The sequence below is a fragment of the Magnolia sinica genome, chromosome 14 (assembly GCF_029962835.1).
Source record: "Magnolia sinica isolate HGM2019 chromosome 14, MsV1, whole genome shotgun sequence".
NCBI lineage: Eukaryota > Viridiplantae > Streptophyta > Magnoliopsida > Magnoliales > Magnoliaceae > Magnolia > Magnolia sinica.
Genome location: NC_080586.1, coordinates 68,292,451 through 68,318,210, shown reverse-complemented (window position 1 = coordinate 68,318,210; position 25,760 = coordinate 68,292,451). Strand labels below are relative to the sequence as shown.

The 25,760-nt window shown below is 41.5% G+C and overlaps 1 protein-coding gene across 1 annotated transcript in view; it reads left to right on the top strand.

The window, feature by feature from the left end:
• Window positions 1-5,097: 5,097 nt before the first annotated feature.
• LOC131226068 (uncharacterized GPI-anchored protein At5g19250) overlaps window positions 5,098-25,760 on the top strand; it is a 36,904-nt gene continuing 16,241 nt past the window's right edge. The window contains exon 1 of the mRNA XM_058221741.1: window positions 5,098-5,258. Within this exon, the coding sequence (XP_058077724.1) occupies window positions 5,138-5,258 (121 nt within the window). The 5' untranslated portion in view covers window positions 5,098-5,137. The remainder of the gene's footprint in view (window positions 5,259-25,760) is intronic.

Sequence of the window (25,760 nt, the reverse complement as noted above, 5' to 3'; positions counted from 1 at the left end):
GCCCATTGCCGAGTGGAAGTGAGACTTACCTTACCTTTAGAATCATGTATTATTACGACCCGACAAAGTAGCTGGACGGAATGGATTTCTCACAAACATCTCGTTGGACCCACCTAGCTTCCGTTGCAGCAAGGGATTTAGAAGGCTTCCAAAATGCAATCCACGCAGATTGAAACATCTCCGATTTTTTCACATTTCTCTTTTCATTTTTGACCCAACCTATAAATCAGGAAATCTCAATTGTACATTGGATCCATCTCCAACCTACGTTCAAACTATGCCATGTAACCTCCACTCGACACACCAGGTAGGTGATCTTCCCTGTTGGAAATTTTAGGTTAATATATAGATTGATTTGATTATTTGTTATGTGTTCAATTTATTTGATTATTATCATTAGTTGCAGATTATTTTATTTGATTCTTAATTGCATAGTATAAAGGTAATTTATTTGAGTTATTAATTGATTTCAATTAATTATCGTTATGTACTCAAATTGCAATTAATTCCTTATTATTACTTGATGAATAATGTATTTGAATTTATGGGTGCTCTGCCCTAAAAGGATCATTATATTTTTATGGGTGCTCTGCCCAGGGTCATTCCCGGAAGGATCAGCACAGTACGGGTACTCTGCCCAGGGTCATACGCCAAAGGATCGGCACGGGTGCTTTGCCCTGGGTGATTCCCTAAAAGGATCAACACACACGGGTACTCTGCGCTCGGTATTTACCCTAAAAGTCTATTCATTAGGTGCTCTGCCGAGGGTCATTCCCTAAAATGATCAACATCGGTGCTCTGCCGAGGGTCCTCCCTAAAAGGATCAACACACACGGGTGCTCTGCCCTGGATTGAACTAAAAAAGATTTTAGATGACTATATTATCTTATTTTGTTATTATGAAATACAAATTGTTATTATTATCAAGTAAAATGCTAATTTAATACTCGTAATTGATTTTATTTATTTTATTGGGTTATATTGGTGTTAACATAAAGTTTTCAATTTTGGGAATGATTTGACCCTACGAGTCGTCGCGCTCACACCCATATAGACTGTTTTGCAGGGTTTGTATATGAAGAACAGGTTGAGCAAGATTAAAGACTTTTATATTTGTTTATTTAGAAATTAATTAAAATTTAATGTATGTTGTTATTATTTATTTTTGAATGTCAATGTAATTAAAAATTTAAGGATTGATTAGTGGACAATATTGAATGACAGTGATTAGTATCCTTTTTAGTTGTTCTGATTGCCTTGAATATGCATGAAATAATATGGGTTGCGATATATTTTATTTAAATACAACTCATAGTCCTGAAATTCGGGTTCGTGTCTAGCCAACTCGGGTTTCGATTTTCGGGGCGTGACACACTCTCTGACATAGAAGCTATGACGTCTAAAAGTATGTTTAAGTTAGGATAATAATGGCTTTTGTATTTTATGTGGTTATTAATGTGGAAGTTTATGAAATAGAAGAGGGTATAGTGGTCCCCCTTTATAGTTGTTTTTTGTCTTTTTTTGTTGGGTATGAATGATAGGAGTTTGTAAATGGGAGGAGGGTGTGATGATTCCGTTTATAGTTTTTTTATTTTATTTTATCGGGTATGAATAGTGGGAGTTTATGAAATGAATGAATGTTATAATAAATTATTATTGTAATGGACGAACGTTCCAATGGATTAATACTGTAATGGGTGAATATTATAATGGATGAATGTTGAGATTGAAGATTATTGTAATGGATAAATGTTGTATTGTAAATCGTCGATATTCACTGTGGATTGCCGATACTCACTAAGGGTCATAAATCCCATGAAAATTGTCATAACTCCCTTGTTACAGGTATGATTGGGGTGATCTTATACTCATTGAAAACATAATTTAATGAACTTTCAAATAGCTTTGGAGTAATCTCATTTGGACATCATTTAATAACCTAAAAATAGACTCAAACTTTACTATGGCATGGATCATCGATACTCACTATGGGTCACCGATCCCAAGAAAATGGTCATAACTCCATTATTACAAGTCCGATTAGAGTAACCTTATCGTCGTTGGAAAGATAATTTGATGAACTTTCAAATAATTTTGGAATCACCTCATTTAAACATCATTTGATATACCAAAGTTCATCATAGCATGAATCGTTGATACTTACTATGGTCGTTGATTTCACGAAAATGATCATGACTCTCTCTTAATAGGTCCGATTGGGGTGATCTTATGCTTGTTGAAAATATAATTTGATGAATTCTAAAATGATTTTGGAATCATCTAATTTAGATACCATTTAATAGCCTAAAAGTGGGCACAAAGTTTATGATGTCATTGATTATTGATACTCACTATGGGTTGTCGATCCCGCAAAAACGATTATAACTCCATTGGTATAGGTCTGATTAGGGTGATCTTATGTTTTTTGTAAAGATAATTTGATTAACTTCCAAATAACTTTAGAATCATATCATTTGAATACCATTTAATGGCAAAAAAGTAGGCCCAACGTTCATTATGGCATGGATACCGAAACTCACTATGGGTTATCAATCCCATGAAAATGATCATAACTCCCCTATATAGTTCCGATTAGAGTCATCTTATGCTCGTTGAAAGGATAATTTTATGAAATTTTAAATGAATTTAGAATTACCTCAGTTGGAGTGTTAAGATCGCACCTGGGGCACTATAATTGTATGTGCGATCCGTAATCCCCAACCGCACTCCTGGTATGGGACTTTCATCCAAATTCACACTCATTAAAACATAAGAACAATAATAAACGAATAAAAGAATAAGTATATTAATACCATTGAAAAATACACAACACTCATACGAACAATTCACCTCATGAATGACACTTACGAGTAAATATAAGTATAAAATCATGGAAAATACATGAAATTCTTATACTAATCATTTTTCTTTGTCCGTCTAAAAAAATAATATCCTTGTGGTTGGTTTTAAAGCCATCTTCTTTCTCTTTAATATGACCGGGACATCTAGACCGCTTCTCAGCACCTTTATTTCATTTAGTAAAGGTAATCCTATCGAAAATGCACAACAAAGATTCTTATACTAAGCTTAAAGATGATGTTATTAAAACTGTATAGCAAATATCTCTGGATTTAAATTAATGGGAATCCTGTAAAAAATGCACAACAGAGTTCCACAGACAATATCGGCAATCTACAGACATTATCAGTGATCAACAAATAGTATTGGAGATCCATAGACAGTATTGAATATCCTTCTTTTGGACTGTCAAGTGGTGTCTAAATGAGATGATTCTAAATTTATTTGAAATGTCGTCAGATTATTTTTCCAACAAGCACAAGATCACCTAAATCAGACTTATAACGAAGGAGTTATGGGCGTTTTCATGAGATCGACGATCCATAGTGAGTATTGGCGATCCATGACATGATGAGCTTCGGTCCCACTTTTGGGCTATCAAATGATATCTGAGATTATTCTAAAGTCATTTGAAAGTTCATCAAATTATATTTCTAGTGATAATAAGATCACCCCAATCGGACCTGTGATGAGGGAGTTATGACCATTTTCATGGGATTGGTGACCCACAATGAATATCAACAATTCATTCCATGATGAACTTCGAGCCTATTTTTGGGCTATCAAATGGTGTTTAGATGAGATAATTACAAAGCTATTTGAGATTTTATCAAATTATCTTTCTAACATACACGATATCATTCTAATTAAACCTATAATAAGGGAGTTATGACAGTTTTTGTGGGATCGACGACCCATAGCGAGTATTGGCGATCCACAATGAATATTGGTGATCTGCCCTACAACATTTATCCATTATATCATTCTTCCATCACAACATTCTTCAACTACAAAAATTAATCCATTACAACATTAATTCATTCTAACATTTATTATATTAATTCATTGTAACATTTTTCCATTACAAAATTCATTTATTACAGCATTCTTCCATTACAAAATTTCATCAATTGCATCACTCTTCTACACCCTCATCCCTTTAACAAACTCTCATAATTCATATTAAAAAATAAATAAAATAAACTATAAAGGGAACAAGAACACCTTCATCCCTTTTACAAACCCCGACAATTGATACCCACCAAAAAAAACAAATACAACATACAAAAAAACCTATATTTGGACGTCATAACTTCTACATTGGAGAATGTAGTCGGATAACTTAAAAAAACTTTCATTTTTCGGTCCATAGAGTTTCATGTGGTTTCTTACCATGAAAAAAAAATGAAGGAAACTGCCAAACGGCCTTCCTTCAACAATGGCCCACCATAAGAACCCATTCCACATTTTATATGGGGCCTATTGACCTGTCATGAAGCAAATTCAAATTATTTACATAAAATGAATTTTAATTTCATGTCATCAGCCAAAGTTTGAGGGTAAAACTCATCACAGATGGACTACATCAAAGGAAATAATTTTGAATTAACTAACGATGGTAATACCATTGTGAGCTACAAAGAACTTTTTTTCAAAAACAGAAAACACCTTTTATATAGTTCACAGTTGTTTGATTAAAATGAACGAATTAGACCGACCAAAGAGTATACTCATTTATGGTTTAGTGGGATTGGCAATTGGCTATTCGAAAAGTCTTTTCATCTCCGGAAATAAAACTACCGCTATACGAAGGAGAGACATTTTTGTCATAAAAAAGGCAGAAAATGCACTTGAGATTATAGAACTATGTTTTATACAGAGAAGGCTAAAACATTGGTACCTCATGCCTTGAGGCCATTAACATTAAAAAAACCCAATCGATAAAGAAGATAGGGATGCTACAGAGGCATGCTCCAGTACATCCCACACGTTGGGTCGCGTCCGGTGATCCAGACCATTGGTGAAACTCTCCAATTAATTAACTTTTCCCGTTGAATCTGGACCGTATGATCGACTATTGATTCGCGGGCCATTGATTTAAACGTATAGAACTTTTCAATCTTGAATTTATTTTATTTAGCCAACTTCATAGCTGTATTTCGTTAGATAAACAATTGGGACAGGACCTGGAATTCAACAGATACAGTTGCGATGTATCGTACTTCGAATACGTGGGGATGTATCAACAAACCTTGATGTTAAAAGGCAATGTCGTCTCATGTCTGTTTTCCTCTACCAGATTTCAACAACAGCAATGGCTCCTCACTTCCGACTCCTCCTCTTTTCTCTCTTCCTCATTCCTTCCATTCTATTTCTTTCTCATTCAGCTAAAGCTGATGGTAGAATCCTTCTCTCTCTATCTCTATCTCTGTCTTTATCTTTATCTCTTGATTTTCTTTGTAGGATTTTATATATATTTTAATGGGTTCTTTTCTTTTGGCATTTTATGATACTTAGACCCTCTATTTTGATTCATGCACTCCTTTTTTTCTCTTTTTCAAATGCGTTTGCAACAGTTATTCTAGTTTAAGGAGCGTTTGGTTGCACCAAATATCATGATATTCTGCACAAAATGAGACTTTGATAATGAATGTCAAGATATTTCTTGATTTTTGGTGCAACCAAACAGAAGCTTAGGCATAAAATGTGAGGGTGTGAATATCATTTCTCATTTGTTAAATTCAGGGGTTTTTTGGTGGGTTGGATTTGGATTTTGAAATCTCTGGATTTCTTGATGTCGTGTTCAGCTGCCTGGATTTGTGGAAGCTAATTTTTTATGGGGCCCATTTTGATGTGGAAATGACATCTAATCCGTTTATCATGTGCGTCCTCTCATGTTTTCTTTGGCGGCCAAAAATCAGCCCAATCAAATACTCAGGTGGGCCACACCAGAGGGAACAGTTTGGATGCACACCATTAAATACCTTCAAGATTACCTGTGGGGCCCACTTTCCTTTTTTATACACCATCCAATCCATTGAGAATATGTGTCTGATCAGGATGCATGGACACGCCAAAAATAAGGCCATTCCAAATGTCAGGTGGCCCACATCAAAGGGAACAGTTTGAAAAATCACTGTTGGATTGGATTCGGAATCCTTGGATTTTGCAACCCAGCGTTTCAAAAGGAAGCAAAAGTGACTTGAAATCCAAAAAAGAGGCTGCCAAAAAGGAAGAATAGAGGTCTTTTGGATTTGGTTGGATTTGGAAACCAAATCCAGCCCCAATTTCTGGTTGCCAAACGACTCACCATTCTAGTTCTTGTGATTTTTGTAGATAGAAATCTAACGTAGATTTCAATCTAATGTAGATTTCAATTGTAGGGATTGGAAAATAGATATTGAATGATGGCAGATGATATGTTTCATTAGTTGACTCATCAGATTTAGTCTATTGGAGAGTTGGAATTTACTGGGTTTTGATGTTCGGTGCATTTAGATTCGTTGGCTCACATGCATGGTGGAAATGTTTAGGGTCAGTTTGGATGCACCTAAAGATGAGTGGGGGATCACACATTTGTCGCAGATGCAGTGTGAGGATTGGATGATAACGGGTGGTCTGACCCATTATCACTCAGTTCCCCTTCGTGTCACTTTTTGCGGTTGGCTGTGTCCCACCATACGCGTTATCTGGGATGTGTGCCAGATGGCTCCGCTGCTGCAAAATGTTCATGGGCTTGATGTGCATTCGATTCCACTCTCATTCTGGGGTACCCCAAATCAGAACTTAAACTGCTAGAATTGAAAGACTAGAATGCTTAGTTCTGCAACCCCCACCTTCTTTGAATTTATTGTCCACTTTTTTGTGCCTTGGATTGAAGTTTATGTTGTTTTCTATCTTATAGCTAATTCTGATTATTTAGAGAAGCATGAATGTATATGCAGGGGTTCTTCAATAAATGGAGTGGTGACTTCGACATTCGACTGAGATCAAGGGATTTCCCAAGACTGTTAGACCAGATCTACTCAGTTTTTATTCTCTAGACCAGCTAGCTATATGAGATTTAGAGTGTGGCATACCAACTGAGCTACAAAACCAACTTGCAATTTCAGTTCCCGAATATATATGATATGATTATACTTATCAGTTGTAAACTGATGTAGCCCAATGGCTAACCACAGACCATGTGCGGGCCAGAGGTGGGTCCCACCTAATCACATGATTGATGGGGGACCAATCACCAATTTCCACAAAAGAGCGTATCTATGCGATATCGTTTGATCATAGTCAGTGTTTTAAATATCGACGATATCGGCCGATATAACCCACGATATATCTTGTATCCCACCTGCGTGATACGAAACACACTAGTGGGATATATCACACATGTTCAATCCGGTGAGCATTTTTTAATTTTTGATCCTTATATATATATATATATATATCATGTTAAATCAGTCTCAAATTGTTACAAATCTATGATTTTTCATGTTTTGCATGGCATGAAAAATCATGGATTGGAAACTTTGATTTCAAATTTGGAGGAGAAGGATTGAGTTGCGGAAAATTGAAAAAAAAAAAATCAAAATCAAACATGTATGTAACCTTATCTAGTGATTCTTCTTTTGCTTTTGAATGTATTGCTTGTGTTTCCACACGCCTTCTTACATTTATAAATTATTTGAATAGACTTTGAATATACTTACATCAATTCGGTTAGACAACGCATAGATTAGGACCCTATACAAAGAAAACCTATTATGTGCACTTGTTTTTTGTAATGTTTTGATTTGTAAGTGTGTATTGATGTCTTTTTTAACAATCACTGAAATTTTGTTGAAAAATTCGACCAATTTCTAATGTTTCCCCATGTTTCCAACAACAACGATACATCACGCGATACAACCGATATATCCCATGCGATAACTGACATGTCTCTGTATCCCAAGGGTGCGATACGTAACGCGATACCGATAGTTCGAACATTGATCACAGTAACATGTGATAACAGTGTAATGCGTTAATAGTGTCCTCCTATAACTCTACAGTACGTGCAGTGATTGGCTATTGTTAGAAATGTTCATCATTTTAAAGCTTTTATCATTTGGATAAGTATTTTTCCTTGGTAGACTGGAATGGTGGAAGAAGATCCAAGGAACCGACCCCAAGATAATGATGAAAGGATAGGGACTTCTCCGGCTTGTTTAGAGTTAATCAAGGTCTGAGACTTGAATAAGGATAAGATAGATCCTTGGGTTTAATTATTCTTCGGGGTTTACATACATTGTTAAGAGGGCCTTTATTGATCATGACACTGAAATATTTTTTTGTTGACTTTTTCATAAGGAGTTCTCTCATATTGTTGGCGAGAGCATTAATGTCCAGATGTGATGTTTACATCTTGTTTGGTGTTTATGCCTCCATTGCTCTCCTGTTGGTGGAATTTTGAATATTTTTCTTGGGTCTAAGCGTGAATTTAGATAATTTATTTGACAATCAAACCCCTATTTTATAACAATTTGACAGTTAGGTGTGAAGAGCAAGTCATTAGTTCAAAGAGAATGTCATCGATTTGGGAGGTGTTGTGAGAGGGAGAGGTTCTTACATATTAGAAGGCTACATTCAAGTTTGGGGAGGAGTCAAGAGGGGTAGGAGAAGTGTTTTGACAAAGGTGTGAGGCTTGGGATTTGTTTGGGTGACAGAATTTGTTGGGAGAGGATCTTTGGTTAGGGAGTCTGTCTCGCAGCACATTTCATTCATCTATACCTCCATATTCTTGTAAGAGATTGTTTGTAGTCTTGCAGCACAAACTGGCATTGATCTTGATTTTTGAAAGGAATTTTAGGGATTTTGATATAAAATTATCTGCCAAGAAGGAACTTTTTTGTTGCTAACATGTGTCATATGCGTTGCAAGTAATATGAGTCTGTGAACAACATTTTTCTTCACTGTGATGTGATGCGACTTGGGAAATCTGGGCCTTCTTCCTTCATCTCTTCCGCATCCCGTTTGCTTATTTGGTGGCAGATCTTATGACTAGATGGTCCGGTGGTCCCTTCAAGCTTAGGGAATAGTCCTTGCTACCTTTTACAATTATGTGGGGTATTTGGAAGGAAAAGGGTGGTAGAATCTTCAACAGTTGCTCTAGGTTCTATCAGGTGATGAGAGAAAATATTGAGTGATTTCTTGTTGTTTGGGTAAATATAACTAAATAGTGCAAAGGTGTGAGAATTGTTGGCTTCCAAAATGATTGGACTTAAGGTCATGCAGGTCAGCTTTCCGAACCTCAAGAGGTCCATGCAGTGGCCCATTGTCCTCGTTGGTTGAAATTAAATGTCGATGGCAGCTGTCCTAGTTGGTTGAAATTAAATGTCGATGGGAGCTCTTTAGGGAACTCTAGAAATGTGAGAATCAGTGGGGTAATATGCGCCAATCATGTGAGATTAAGTTGCCCTTTCCATGCTCGATAGGATTTAGTGATATGGGCTTCCTAGAGATGATGCAGTCAAGGTGAGAACCTTCTATTTAAGGATCACTTTTCTGGTCCCTTATTGTTGAAAGTGATTCTAGGAATGTTGTTGCTTGGGCTCCAAGAAAAATGTGGTCCTTTATTGTCAAAAGTGATTCTAGGAATGTTGTTACTTGGGTTCCAAGAAAATGCTTTGCTCACTTGAAGCGAGCTTTCCTTATCAACAGTGCATCAGTGTGTTAAGTTGTCCGGTGTAACTAAGGGTTGAGTTTGAGAATGTGCCTAGGGATGTTAATCCCTATGCAGACTCTATTACAAAGGATGGGTGTCTCCTGAACCTGTCTCCTTGTCGGTTCTCAATATCCATTCCCTAAAAAGTTCATTGTGTTTTTCTGCTCTTTGTAATAAAATCTCCCTTTTCAATTAAAAAAAAAGGGGATCTCATCTATTAATGAATAGGGATTTTTGACAAAATGCCTCTGAAAGCCTTGACTTGAGAGTAAGTAGAACAATTGGCTGCCCACCTACTGAATCTACTACTAATTAAAGCAATGCAGACCCTGATCCAGACAGCAGATCAACTCATACTTTGTGTGAACAGATTCGAAAATGGAAGGATGCTTAGTGAAGTTGGAAATGAAGGCAATGTTGGTGATGGTGTTGGTCTCAATGTCATTCCAATCAAACAATAGGTGGTCCAGGATTATGAACAAAAGAGTGAATCTTTTGTACAGATTTTTTACTGGAATATAAGACACCATTTGGATTCCATCCTTAAAGGATTTATTTTCATTCTATTTCATAAAGCTACCTGGAAAAGATAGTTCTACGGGGTATTTGTTGGATAGGACCCTCACTCATTGGAAACAACGCCAATGGTCCAGATGGTTCGTACATGAGGCAGCCTGATTTTCTGGACATCGAAAAATAATGGCCATGCATTACACATTGATCCAATGTTACCTAAAATGCGATCCCCCACTTTTTGTGTTCCGGAACGAGCATTCCAGATTATGGTCATTTGCGATCCAAATCGCTATATTTAGTGACCCAAATTAGTGCTCTTTGTTCTTACTATTCATTAAGTTAGTGTAAATTTATAATTTTATATATACAATTGAAGATTTATACCCTTATTGATTTAGTTATAATATAACACTACTCATGCAGGGTCTATAATAGTTAACATTCATCATTTCATATATAAATTGCAATATGAGTTTATATATAAAACTATATTGCATACACAGTGTATGCATTGGGGTGATGCATGTTGTGGGTAAAAATGGACCAGCCAATGAGATAAGGTCAGGTTAGACATCTGTGCGCATCGCAAAATTACTTGACTCGACGATGGTTATGATGAAGATCCCAGTCCGAGCAGGAAAGGAGTTCGAGCTCGGCCATGTTAAAAACCTTGAGCCTGTCCCCAACCTGAGCAGGGAAGTAGCTTGGCCTCAACAGTTTAGGGCAGGTCGGCGGATTGGTCGACCACGATTCACCAAAGAATCTAGGTCGGCCAGCCAACCTCTGGAGTAGCTGTATAGGTCACCTCAAATTCTCCACCTCGGCTTCCTACCATACGCCTCCGCCAGTTCCAACCTGGCCTTGACCAACTCTACCCAAAATCCCAGCCAAGGGTTTCTAAAGTTGATTACAACATGGATCTCCCTGAGATCATAGCCGAAGGACTTAGAAGATATCCGCGATATCCTTGGAAACAAATTCCTCTTGGGATCCAAATCCTACTACAATATGCTCTTACTAAACATGAAATATCCCTCTACGCTATCGCCTCTCCTCACCTATAAACAGTGTTTCAAATATCGATACTATTGGCCGATATATCGGCCGATATTATCGGTATCGCACCATTGTGAGACGATATACCCGCGATAACCTCCGGAAGATACCAAAAAATCCCAAATCCAGATATCGGCCGATATTATCAGCGATATCGCACGATATATCGACGATATCGCACCATTTCCTCTCCATTATTGTCGGACATCAACGCACGGATAGTTACGGGTGGATTGCAGGGGACTCACGAGTCCCACTGTAGCTAATCACCCACACACACCATAAAAATCGGATCCAAGCAATGGAGAATCAAAAAAAAAATTTTGAATTAGAAAAAAAGAGAAAGAAATCGAAGGGTACCTGCTGTATCAGTGATCGGAGGTGAGCCATTCGACAGGTAAGTGCCATTTTCTTTCCATTTTCTTCATCTTCCCTCTTTCTCGGAGATTCCGGCAAGGAATCAGGCCGGATCGACTCACCGTTCCTTCCGGGCCGAGATTTGAGGGGACGAACTGGATCGGACTGAGTGGATGGAGCCATGGAGGTGAAAATGAAGAGGGAAGATGAAAAGAGGGGTGGATGGGGAAATCGGGTTGCGTACTGAGTTACGTACGCTCTTATCGTACTGAGTAAACTCTGTAGGGCCCATTGTTTAGCATCTAGTTCATCCACGCCGTCCATCCGTTTTTCCCGATCATTTTATGGGTGGAGCCCAAAAATAAAGTATATCAAAATCTCAAGTAGACCATACCAAAGGAAATAGTGGAAGTATTGATTTCCACCGTTGAAATATTTATAAGGCCCCCAATTATGTTTATTTGTCATCCAAACTGTTCATAATATCACAAAGACATGGATGATTGGAAAAAACAAATATCATCTTGATCTAAAACTTCTGTGGGCCCCTAAGAACTTTTCAATGGTAGACTTCAATTCAAACTGTTTCAGGTGGTGTGGTCCACTTGAGCCTTGGATATGATTAATTTTTCTTTCAAAAGACATGAAATTATATGATAAAATGGATGGACGGATTTGATAAAATGCATGAATGACAGTGGGCCTCACAGAGTTTACTCCGTACACAGTGCGCAATCCGCTTCGGCGGATGGAAATAGGATTGCGTACTAGTTACTCAGTACGCTTTTATCGTACTGAGTAAACTCAGTTGTGGTCCACCTTGAATGTGTGCGGTTTATCTAATCCGTCCATACGTTTTTTCTCATAATTTTATACGTTGAGCCTAAAATTGAAGGATATACAAAGCCCAAGTGAACCATACCACTGGAAACAGTGGGAATAGTGATTTCGACCGTTGAAATCTTTCTAGTGCCCAAATTGATATTTATTTCTCATCCACCATGTTCATAAGATAAAAAAGACTTGGATGAAGTGAAATAAAAAATATCAGCTTGATCCAAAACTTTGGTGGCCCCTAGAAATTTTCAATGGTAGACACTCATTTCACACTATTTCCTGTGGTGTGGTCTATTTGATATTTAGATATAATTTATTTTTTTTGGTATATGAATTGAAATTAACTTTTAAAATGGATGAACGGTGTGGATCAAATAGATAAATCACAATGGATCCCACAGAGTTTACTCAGTACGCTTAGTATACTGAGTTACTCAGTATGCAATCTGCTTCCCCGCCGATGGGGTAAATGCTTTCCACCGTTGAAACCTTTCTCCACTGATTTCTATGGTGGGGTCCACTCGAGCTCTGGATCTGAGCCATTTTTTAGCTCATGCTATAAAATGATCTCTTCAAATGTATAGACGGTGTAGATATAAAAAATACATCATGGTGGGACCCACGTAACTTGGTGATGCATCGTGCCCCCGTCATTGACGGGCATTCACGCTGGATTGCGTACTCAGTACGCTCTTATCTTACTGAGTAAACTCTGTTGGGCCCACCGTGATTACACGTGGTTTATCCACGCCATCCATCCGTTTTTACTAATCATTTTAGGCATTGAGCCCTAAATTGAACCATATCCACAACTCAAGTGGACCACATTACAGGAAACAGTGTTGAATGAACGTTGACCATTAAAAACACTGTGGGAGCCATAAAAGCCTTGGAACAACCTGATATTTATTTTTTTCCCTTCATCTGGGTCTTTAGTACCCAATCAACAGATTGGATGTCAAATAAACAGTACAGTGGGCCTTAGGAGGATTTTAATGGTGGATATCCAATCATTATTGTTTGCCTTTTGTGTGGTCCACCTTCGATTTTCATCCCTATGATTTATTGTATCAATCCCTAAAATGATCTGTAGAAATGGATGAACGGAATGGATGAAACAAATACATTATGGTGGGGCCCACAAAGCACCGACCACCAGCCATGAGGCCGGTGTCAGGGGGAGTAGCCAATCCATCTCCCCGCGCATTGGCGGGTCGCGTAGCCAGACTGTTGAAGTGGCGCACCAAGTTCTGTGGGGCCCACCAAGATGTATGCGTTGTATCTACACCGTCCATACATTTATATATATCATTTTAAGGCATGAGACAAAGAATGAGTCAGATCCACTGTTTTCTGGGCTTTAGAAGATTTTAATGGACTTCACTCTCTCCACTGTGTTCTATGGTGGGGTCCATTTGAGCCTTGGATTTGAATCGTTCTTTAGCTCCTGCCCTAAATTGATATCTTCAAATGAATGAACGGTGCGGATACAACAAATATATCATGGCGGGTCCCACAAAACCATCCAAATCGTGGGTCCCACTTTCAGTGAATTAAAACAAAAATTATACCATGTAGATTTCCAAACTGGTCGACGGATGTGAATGTCCTCATCTTGCACGTGACAACTGACAAACGGTGTTAGGTAATCACGACTGTTGAAATGGTGGGTCATCATCTAGATGGGACATTATCCATGGCCCATTGTGATTGGACAAACCAAGCAGACAGATCTTCGTTAGCTCTTCCAATTTGATATGAACCGTTGCTCTCCTCTCGACTTTTTTTTTTCACCGTCCGTTTGCAGGCCACTGATTGAATAACTAAGACAGGCCACCCACGAGATAAACAACCAATTAGACGTTCTAGACAACTGTATAAAAATGCCACGTGTATGGACGAGATGCTTTGGTTTAGAGAGATATTTGGAATGACGGACAGGAGTCAATTTACTGATGATTTTGCTTGCATTGGATACTTACACTTTCTCTTTCCATTTGTCTCAATTTCCTTTTGACCTTTTACCTTACTGGAGGATCACTTTACCAACTCTACGCACGCCCACAAAATTTCCAACAGTACACGTGTGTGATAGATCCTAGCCCTCCATCAGGAGGAACTACCCTACCTGGAGTTGTCCTGAGTGTAGAATCCGTCTTTCCTTTTCAATAGGTGGGATACAGACATATGTTGAATCTGAACCCTTGGAAAATTTCACACTAATCGAGGAAATGTTTTGGTACATTGTGGCCCACCTGATGAGCAGGCTGTACTGATTATGGGACCACGGAATCTACATGCTGCATCCTGCCAGATCCGATTGTAGGTCAGACATTCGAGCCATCCGGCACATGTGGTGCGTGGTACAGCAGCACGTGGAGTTGACAAACCCCACTTGCAGGAATCCTTGTCATGAGTACAGCGTGCATGATCAAAGAACAATGTGCAAATGGTCATAATCTACTCATTGTTATGCTCCATGTCATCCACCCGTTAACTGTTCAAATGATGACCACTAATTGGATGGCCCCTAATTATTAACTTATTGTTGGCATCAAATCTCATTATTCCATGTGGTGTGGCCCATCTGAGTGGTGGATCTATATGATTTTGACTCTATCCAATCTCAATGGATAGATACAATATTATTTTATGGGTAAAATATGTCGGGAGGAAGAGGAGGGAGACAACCTGATATAGGGTGGACGTACAGTCGGCCCATTCCCGATAATCGATTCGGGAGTATTTGTGATTTATGTGGCCATGTATCGAGGAGTGGTAGGGTAACCCGCCTAAAGGAGCATTTAGCAGGAGGGTATCGCAATGTTGTGGATTGCCCTAAGTGCCCAAAGGATGTGCGAGAACAGATGAAAACCATATTGAAAAAAAATGTGAAGTCAAAAGATGAACGACATGCGCGGGAGAGGGAGATTAGGGAGGAGTTGGGGCGGCCACCATATGCAGGTGAGGATGATGTAGTGGATCTCGATAATGATGATGATCCCGAATACAGACATGCAATTCAAGAGTCCATACCGGATCAGTGGGAGAGGGATCATAATAGGAGGTGGGACACAAGTAGGCCTAGATTTGAGGGGTCTATCCATGAGCGTGGTGGGGGGAGTGGAGCAGGGGGGAGTGGAGCAGGGGAGAGTGTTAGGGGTGGATCAGGGGAGGGTAGTAGGCGGGGAGGAATATAGGGCATGGGCAGGAGTAGTAGCATGCGGGTGTCGGATCTACCTTCAGATCCGAAGATGTACAAAGAGGCAGGAGGGACACAAAAGAAAATAAAGGAGATGCTTAGTGGAGGGGATGTGAGGAAAAAAGTTGAAAAATTTATAGCAAAATTTTTTATATACGATCAAATCCCCGCAAATGCCGCAGCAAGCCCGCACTTCAAAAATATGATAAGTGAAGTGCAGCGTGGGGGTGAGGGTGTGTAGCCGCCCACACCCGCACAGATCATGGGGAAATACTTGGATGATGAACATGCAGAAATGAAGACATACGTTGATTCGTATCGGCAGTCATGGGAGATGTACGGCTGTACCGTCATGTGTGACGGTTGGACCGGACCGACAAAGATGTCGATTATAAATTTTATGGTCTATTCCAGGGGACGGGCGGTGTTCTTAAAGAGTATATATGCGAGTAGTAAGATCAAGGATTCTAACTACATTTATAAACTAATGCACAACGTCATGCAAGATGTTGGGAGGAGAAATATTGTGCAGTTTGTTACAGATAATGGGAGTGCATTTTTTAAGGCGGGAAGGATATTCAGAGCAAGTATCATATGTATTGGACCCCCTGCACAGCCCATTGCATCGATCTCATGCTGGAGGGGATCAGGGATAGGCCGTCGATGAAGACTGTAATTACTGATGCACGGCTCATTACAAACTTTGTATACAACCGCAGCTGGTTATTGGCCGTAATGCGCGAGAGGTGTGGTGGGGATATAGTGCGCCCTGGAGCGACGTGGTTCGCCACAAATTATATTGCCTTAAGTGGCCTTCTCAAACACAAACAGGGGTTACGAGAGCTTTTCGCCTCTCATGATTACGTAGAATGGAAAAAAAGGTTGACGAAAGTAAGCTATAGAATTGAAGAGCTGGTGTTGGGAAATTCATTTTGGGATAAAGTGCGTGGTGTTGTGGGTATTATAGAGCCTATTTATGTGGTGTTGAGGATGGTGGACAATAAGACAAATTTGTCGATGGGGTCGTATCCGTCTATACAGCTGATGAAAGAGGCTATCATGGTTAAAGCTCCTAATGCATATAAGTGGGTGCATGCAATAATAGACGATCGTTGGGAAAGGATGCTTTCTCACCCACTACATCAGGCTGGTAAGTACCTATATGGATTTTTTTCCCATATGCAATAATGAGGGTTGTACTGATGTGTATATGTTGGTTTTCAGCGTATTTCCTAAATTCCAAATACCACTACAACCGGAACCTCTTTGAAGATAATTCATTAAAGAGGGCTGTGCATAAGGTGTATGATCACTTATTCCCCGACTGTCCGGGGAAAGGCACCTTTGGTAGTGAGGTAAATATGTTCCACACTTACATTCTCCTTATCTTCATCTCAATCATTAAATACTTATTCTAGTTGCTATACGCTATCAACAGATTGTTAAATTTCGCGACGCAGTTGGGATGTTTGGGTGTCACCTTGTAGTGAAGTCAAGGAACGCGATGATGCCATGTGAGTCACTGTAGTAAACTTAACTTTTATATTATTTTGGAAAATCTAGGATAATGAAAGAATCTTATGATATGCAGGTGAATGGTGGTCCATGTATGGGACTGACTGTGAGGTTTTACAACGATTGGCCGTCCGTGTGCTTGCATAGACGGTGTCCTCGTCACCCTGTGAAAGGAATTGGAGTACATTCTCCCTCATACATACAAATAAACGTAATAGTTTAGAGTATAAGAGGCTTCAGAAGCTAGTGTATTGTCACTACAATATGAAGTTACGAGAGAGGTTACTCCGCTCGGAAGGAAGAAGAAAAACACAAGAAGACCCACTGGACCTGATGACGGTCGGGCAGCATGCATATGCTGAAGATGCGGAGGATGACCTAGTTTACTAGTGGGTTATGTCGGATGACTTAGATACCTCGGATGGGCGACCAGAGCCACATATTGCGGCAGAAGCAGAGACACAAGGGATTGATGTTGACAAACATGTGGAGCAGCAGAGGTCTCCTGATGAGGCATTCGACCCATTAACGAGGAGTCCAGAGGGCGGCCCGCGGCAGTCACTATCACGCGGGACACGTGGCGGGGAAACATTGTCTGACACTGAGACTGAGTTAGAGAGTGATGCAGGAAATGAGTCCGGTGATGATGATGGCAGCGACAAGGGTAACGATGACTCTGATGACAGTAAGGATGATGATGATGATGGTGGTGGCGACGGGGATGGTGGCGACACGGGTGGGAGTCAGGATAAGAGGCCTGTTAGCCCTTTTACCGGGGAGGAGAATTTCGATCATTCCACGCAGGATCCTGACCATGGTTCTCGTTCAGGGGAACCACGACCTCGTCTTGTTTACAATAAAACATATACGCGTCAAAAGCTACTGCAGAAAAAGAAGACTCATAAACTTTCAGATGTTGAGGAGCTGCTAGCAAAATGCATGAGGGACACAAGCGTTCGTGACAAGCGAGGTGGCTCTAGATTTGAATCACGGATAAGGGAGGGGAGCTCGAGTTATAGGCCACAACATGAATCTGGATCACAAACACTGGAGAGTAGCTCGAGTTCTGTGCCACAGTATGGGCATGGATATGGACCTAGTGGATATGCGACGAGTGACTCCAGCAGTTACGGCACATCATTTTTCAACCCTGGTCAGGAGTTCACTTCTGCATATGGGCAAGAATATGAGCAGCAGTATGGATATGGCCAACAATATGGATATCAAGGAGCTTCATATGTGCCCTTCCCAGATCCATATCAGTTACAGACTGTGACGATTACGCAATACCCACGAATGGGCGTATTGATTCAGTTCGGAGAGGATGAGTACCAGCGTTATGTCAGAGAGTGTCTTAACCGGTACCACTCTACTATGATTTGGGCACAATATTGTCGAATTGTGGAGCAACAGTACTATGCCCAGCCCCGTCGAGATGGAGATGATGATTACGAGCCACCACGCAACTCTATGTGGGTCTAGACCACTAGTCCCCATCATTGATATGTATATTTATCAAATTTTACTTCTTCAGTTCTTATTTTGTTTTTCAATGAATTGCTTGTGTTTTCATACATGACTATGATATATTTATAAATATCATGCATTCAATTTAAATATAGTTGCATTAGTTCAGTTAAACACCGCATAACTTAGGACCCTATACAAAGGAAATTTATTATGTGCATCTTTTTTTTGAGATGTTATGATTTAAAAGTGTGTATTAAGAGCCTTTTTAACAATCCCCAAAGTTTCATTAAAAAATTCAACCATTTTCCCAATGTTTCCCCATGTTTCCCAAAAAGTGCGATAAACTATGCGATACAAACGATATATCCCGTGCGATAACCGATACGTATCTGTATCCCAAGGGTGCGATACATTGTGCGATACTGATATTTCGAACACTGCCTATAAATAAGAGCACCCCCAATGGTGAAAGGTACGCACAATCTTAAGCCTAAAGCTCTATGCACGAGCAGACCCAGATTCCCTACCTGACTTAGGCATTGGAGGGTCCCCTGCTACAGCTAGGTCTCCTTTGTTCGTTCCTTGTGCAGGTATTCGAAGGTTCAGGGAAGGCTATCCAGATTTCTATATCAACAGTTTGGCACCGTTTATGGGAATCAACATCAAAGCTGTCCTCCAGTACAGTGCTCCAACAATGGCAAAAGGGAGAAAGAAAGTCCAAACCTTGATCGTTGCACCTGACCTTGCGTCGCTGGAGCAGTCTGCAGACCATCGGGACTCATCTTTGCAACTTCAGGCTGACGCTGCCCCCACATGACCGATGCAGCGATCTTGGAACTGAGGAGGCTTGTCTCTCTAGAACAGCAAGTCGAAGCATTGACTAGCAACATCGACCTAATAAAATGAATGCTAGAGCAACAGAACGTCTAGGGGGCTGAGGAAGTGGTGGCTTGGGTAGCCATAGAGATTCCCTCGCCATCTGGAGCACTCGCTGGCTCTCAGAGGAGCAGACCGATCGGGAAACTAACAAGGCCAGCACCCTCCCACTTTTCGGGTACTGCCGCACTGGTTGCCTTCGACTTACGTCATGAATTGGAGAAGAATAGGCTCGACAAAGCCCCAGAGATCGCGGCCGAGAGCGAAGATCCCTGGGAAGCCAAAATCAACGAATCGCGAGGCCGGATCGGCGACATATGAGAGGCCTATCACGCACATGCTCCAACCTCGATAGAAGCGATGCTGGAAGAAACCGAGCCGCCGTCCACTCCCAACATCATGCACGCTTAGCTCCCGCCCAGATTCCAGATGTCACAGATCACGCCTTATTCCGAGCAGTGTTCGAAATATCGATACTATCGGCCGATATTATCGTTATCGGCCCCCAGCGCGACGAAACCCGTCCGATAATGCTAGGAAGATACAAAAAATCTCAAAATCCAAATATCGCATGATATATTGTCAATATCGCGCTATATATTGTCGATATTGCCGATACATCATGCGATATCGCATGATTCCTCCTCCATTATTGTAGGAAATCAACAAACAGACTCATTATTCGGGAAAAAAACCTTTCAACAAGTAGATTTCAGTACCTGTAGAGGAGATCGCCCTAATCGGAAGCTATATTTGAAGGGCCATTCGAATCGTAGCAACAAAATCTTTGATTTGGGCGAAATCCATCGAAATCCAGAGAAATCGCGAAATCCAGAGAAATTCTCGGTGAAATCCGGAGATATTCTCGGCGAAATCCGGAGATATTCTTGGCGAAATGATGGATTTGGTAGAGATTTTAGGGTTCCAGAATGCCAGAACCCTCTCTCCTTCGAAAAAAAGGGATCCGAGCCCTTTTTACGGGATGTGGATGGGCTGGCGTACCCCGCACACCACCGACGTGGATGATGTGTTGACGTCACCAAGTTCTGTGGGTCCCATCATGAAGTATATGTTATATCCAAACCGTTCGTCCATTTGGCGAGCTCATCATAAGGGTTGAGCCAAAAAATAAGACAGATCCAACGATCAAGTGGACCACACTGGAAAAAGTAGCGGGATATTGAACGTCTACGATTGAAACCCTTTTGGGGGTCACAAAAGTTTTGGATCTAATGATATTTGTTTTTCCTCTTCATCAAGGTCTTTGTGACCTCATGAACAGATTGGATGGAAAAAAACATTATGGTGGATCGTATGAATGTTATAACGGTGAGAATCATTGTCCTCACTGCTATTTGTGGTGTGGTCCAATTGAGGTTTGGATGTGACTCATTTTTGGGCTCATGATCTAAAATGATCTCTCCAAATGGATGAACGGTGTGGATATAATAAATACATTATTGTGGGGCCCATGTAACTTTGATCTCCTTTGAACTGTTTGTACAACTGGAGGTGGATGATCATCCGCGCTACTTCGCATGAAGTTCATGCGCTGGAAACTTAGGTGGGGTCCACCGCAATGTTTGTGAGAAATCCACTTCGTCCATCTGTTTTTTGAGCACATTTTAAGACAGGGCCGAAAAATGAGCCGGATCCAAGACACAAGTGGGCCGAAAACGTGAGGACTGAAGGTCCACAGTTGAAATATTCGTGGGGCCACAAGTTTTAAATCAGTCTAATATTTGGGTTTTCAATTCATCCCAGCAGTAATGATGTTATGAACGGTATGGATGGAATGTAAACTTCACTGTCGACTCAGGAAGGTTTCAACCGTAGGAATTTACCTACCCACCTTTTTCTTTAGTGCGGCCCACTTGAGTCTTGGATCTTGCTCAATTTTTGCCTCAAGTCTTAAAATAAGCTCACAAAACTGATGGATGGAGTAGATTTCTCACAAACATCACGGTGTGCCCCACTCCCGCGAAAGGATTTAGTAGGAAATCCGCATCCCATCTTCACACGACACATACCCATACCTCGCTAATGTGTGGTACACCAGCCAATCCACACCCCCCATCCATTTTCATAAGTAATTTTAAGGTATGAGCCCAAAAAGGATACAAATGTAAGATCAAGTGTACCACACCACAAGAAAATGTGGTGGCAATGATGTCCACCATTGAAGCTTTTTAGGGCCCACTGTAATGTTTATTTGTCATCCAATCCATTCATGAGGTTTGACAAACCTGGATGGGAAAACATAAATATTAGCTTTATACAAAAAATTTATAGCCCCAAAAAAGTTTAATGGTGATCATTCAATGACCACTATTTTGTGTGGTGTGGTCCACCTCAGATTTGGATCTGCCTTATTTTTCAAGCCATGCCCTAAAATGAATTTCAATTGAGGTTTGGATATGACTCATTTTCATACATATCTTTATACATTTATAAATGGTATGCATCATATTTAAATATATTACCTTAGCTTAAACAAATAACGCATAACTTAGTACCTTATACAAAGGAAATTTATTATGTGCACTTCTTTTTCGATATTTTATGATTTAAAAGTGTGTATTAAGGTCTTTTTAAATAATCTCTAGTTTCATAAAAAAATTCAACCATTTTGCTAATGTTTCCCCATGTTTCCCAAAAAGTGCGATAAATTATGCGATACAAACGATATATCCCGTGCGATAACCGATACGTATCTGTATCCCAAGGTTGTGATACATTGCGCGATACCGATATTTCGAACACTGATTCCAGGGTCACCAACCTGACCAAGCATCTGGAATCCGTCAGGGTGTGGATGGAGCTTTATGGTGCATCGACAACAGTAATGTGTCGAACATTCTCCTTTACCCTGACAGGAGTAGCTCGGAAGTGGTTTCGGCAGCTAAAACCATAATCCATCAATTCATTTGCACAACTCAGCAAAGCTTTCATCACCAACTTCATCGGAGGAAAAGAAAGGCTGAAACCAACAACTCACCTCCTCACCATCATCCAGAAGGAAGACGAGTTATTAAAAGATTACATCAAGCGCTTCAACATGGAAGCGATGCAAGTGCAGGTATATTCGGACCAGATCGCCTTAGCCACCATGATGACTAGCCCGAGGGAGGGGAGATTCCTCTTCTCGCTCGGCAAGAACCCTCCAACAACGTTGGCCGATCTCCTCAGCTAAGCCCAAAAATACTCCAATGCTGAGGAACTTTTCAGCTCGTGAAAGGCTACTTGGAATAGAGGAAGCTCGACCAAGGAGAAGCGACCTAAGGAAGAACAAGCATCAGCTCACAACAACAAATGACAGAGAGACGACGATCCGACAACAGGTCATCGTCCAAACAAACTACCCGAGAGCAGGTTCAGCTCGTACACTCCCCTCAATGTGACGCCCAAGCAGGTTCTCATGGAAGTTTGGGACAAACGAATCCTCAAATGGCCGAACCGAATGAAGACCGACGCCGACAAGCGAGACAAGCGGAAGTACTGCCACTTCCATCGTGACCATGGCCACTCCACTAGAGACTGCTTCGACCTCAAAGAAGAAATCGAAGCTCTCATCCACGACGGGCATTTACGAGAATATGTCAATAGGAGAGAAGAACGGTCAGATCGGAAGAACGAGCATCCCATTAATAACAACGAGGCTACCGGAGAAATCCGCATCATCTTCGGCGGACTCGCTGGGGGAGGATATTCAAACTAAGCACACATAGCCCATGCTTGGAGCATCAGCAATAGCAGCTCGGAACATCAAATCCACATCACCAGCAGGCTCCCGAAGGAGCAGAAAGTAGCCTTTTGCGACTCGACCTTCACTGAAGAGGACGCCCGAGGTGTCCATCACCCCCACGATGACGCACTAGTAGTAGTTATGACTATAGCTAACCGCAAAGTCTTTTGAATTCAGGTGGACACTGGCAGTTTGGCCGATATCTTCTTCGTCAACACCTTCGACAAAATGGGGGTCGGAAGGGCTTGATTCCGATCCGTCAGAACTCTCCTCGGTTTCGCAGGGCACAAAGTTACGTCCAAGGGATCCATGCGGCTCCCAGTTACAGCGGGAGAAGGGCCGAATCAGACGACAACAATGATACTTTCTCGTGGTCGACTGCCCTTCCGTCTACAACGTCATCCTCGGGCGGCCTTCTCTCAACACCCTACGCACAGTGGTATCTACATATCACCTTACAATGAAATTTCCAACCGAGCACGGGGTCAGGCTCATTAGAGGAGACCAACAGGAAGCACGCCAACGCTATTCTACTACCTTGAGGACGCAACACCAGGTAATGGCCATCACCTCACTCAATCCTCGGGATGAGTCGGTCGAAAGAGGGTCCCCAGTCGAGGATCTAGTAGCCGTCCCCCTCAGTGATTCCAACATGACCCGAACCGTTCAGGTTGGCTCATCACTAGCTCCAACTCTGCAAGATGAGCTCATGGACCTCCTCCAACAGCATGCCAACATATTCACTTGGTCTCATCGGGACATGCCGGGCGTCGACTTAAAAGTCATGGTCCATAAATTGAACGTGGACCCTGACCACCGACTAGTGAGGCACAAGCGATGGGCGTTTGAACCAGAACATTATGCCATCATTGGAGAGGAGGTCGGTAAGCTTTTCGAAGCAGGCTTCATCGAAGAAATATAGTACCCCGATTGGATCGCAAATTTCGTCTTGGTGAAAAAGTCAAATGGGAAGTGGCGGGTCTATGTTGACTACATCGACTTGAACAAAGCCTGCCCTAAGGACAGTTTTCCCCTCCCACGGATTGACTAGCTTGTCGACAGCACGGCCGGGCACGAGCTTCTAAGTTTCATGGATGCCTATTCAGGCTATAACCAGATCGCTATGCACTCCTACGACAAGTAGAAGACGACCTTTGTCACTGACAAAAGGCTCTACTGCTACAAGGTCATGCCCTTCGGTTTAAAGAACGGGGAGCCAAGTACTAGCGACTCGTCAATAAAATGTTCTCCCAACAAATCGGACAATCCATGGAAGTTTACGTCGACGATATGCTCGTCAAAAGCACCAAGGCTGCAGACCACATTGCCAACCTCGAAGAGATGTTTACAATCCTGCGAAAGTACCTGATGAAATTAAACATGAACAAGTGCACATTTGGTGTCAGCTTGGGAAAGTTCCTCGGCTTTCTGGTTGGCCAGAGGGGGGATAGAGGCAAACCCCGACAAAATCTGAGCTCTGCTGGACATGAGCTCACCCAAAACGACGAAGGAAATTCAATGCCTCATTGGCAAGATCGCTGTCCTCAACCAATTCGTCTCTCGAGTCATGGATAAGTGCCTGCCGTTCTTCAAGCAGTTGAAAGGAAAGCAGAAGGTAGAATGGACCAAGGATTGTGAGCTAGCCTTCCAATAGATCAAACAGTACCTAGGTTTGCCCCCACTACTCTCCAAGCCCGAGCAAGGAGAGCCACTACTATTGTACCTGGCTGTCTTAGTCACGGTGGTCAGCTCGGCCCTCATCCGAGAAGATAAAGGAAAACAACTACCGATGTACTATGTCAGCAGGGCCCCGTCCCAGCCGAATCAAGATATCCGAACATCGAGAAGCTCGCCCTGGCTCTGGTCATTTCATTTCGTTGTCCCTGACCTTATTTCTAGGCCCATACTATCATAGTCCTGACTAACCAGCCTCTTTGCCAGGTACTTCAAAGGCCCGAGGTATCGAGGAGACTCACAAAATGGGCAATCGAGCTCAGTGAGTTAGCCATCAGATACCAGCCACGGACCGCCATCAAAGGGCAAGCAGTGACCGACTTCATTGTTGAGCTCGCCGTAGAGCAAAACCCGGAAGTTGACCGGAGCAACAGAGCCGATCAGCCAACCGAGGACAGACAGGGGGTCGGACTCGATTCATCGACCTGGATACTATACGTCGACAGCTCATCCAATTCTAAAGGCGGCGGGGTCGGGATAGTCCTTGAGACTCCTGATCAAACCCACACGCAGTATGCCTTAAGATTTGGATTTCAAACATCGAACAACGCGACAGAATACGAAGCATTGCTCGCTGGACTCAGGTTGGCAACGGTAATGGGGGCTCAGAACCTGAAAATCTACACCGACTCATTGCTTGTCGTTAAGTAGATTGTCAGCGAGTACTAGGCTAAGGAAGAAAGAATGATCGCCTACTTATGGAAGGCCCGAGAACTCATAAGAAAATTCCCCAAGTGCGGCATTAGCCTAGGTTAGAAAACTTCAAAGCTGACACACTAGCAAGGCTAGCCACCGCGACTGGGAATGACATCCCTAGGTCAATCTCGGTCAAGTTCCTTGCCAAACCAAGCATTGGCAGGACTGATCTAGACGCAATCTTTCCAGTGAACCCA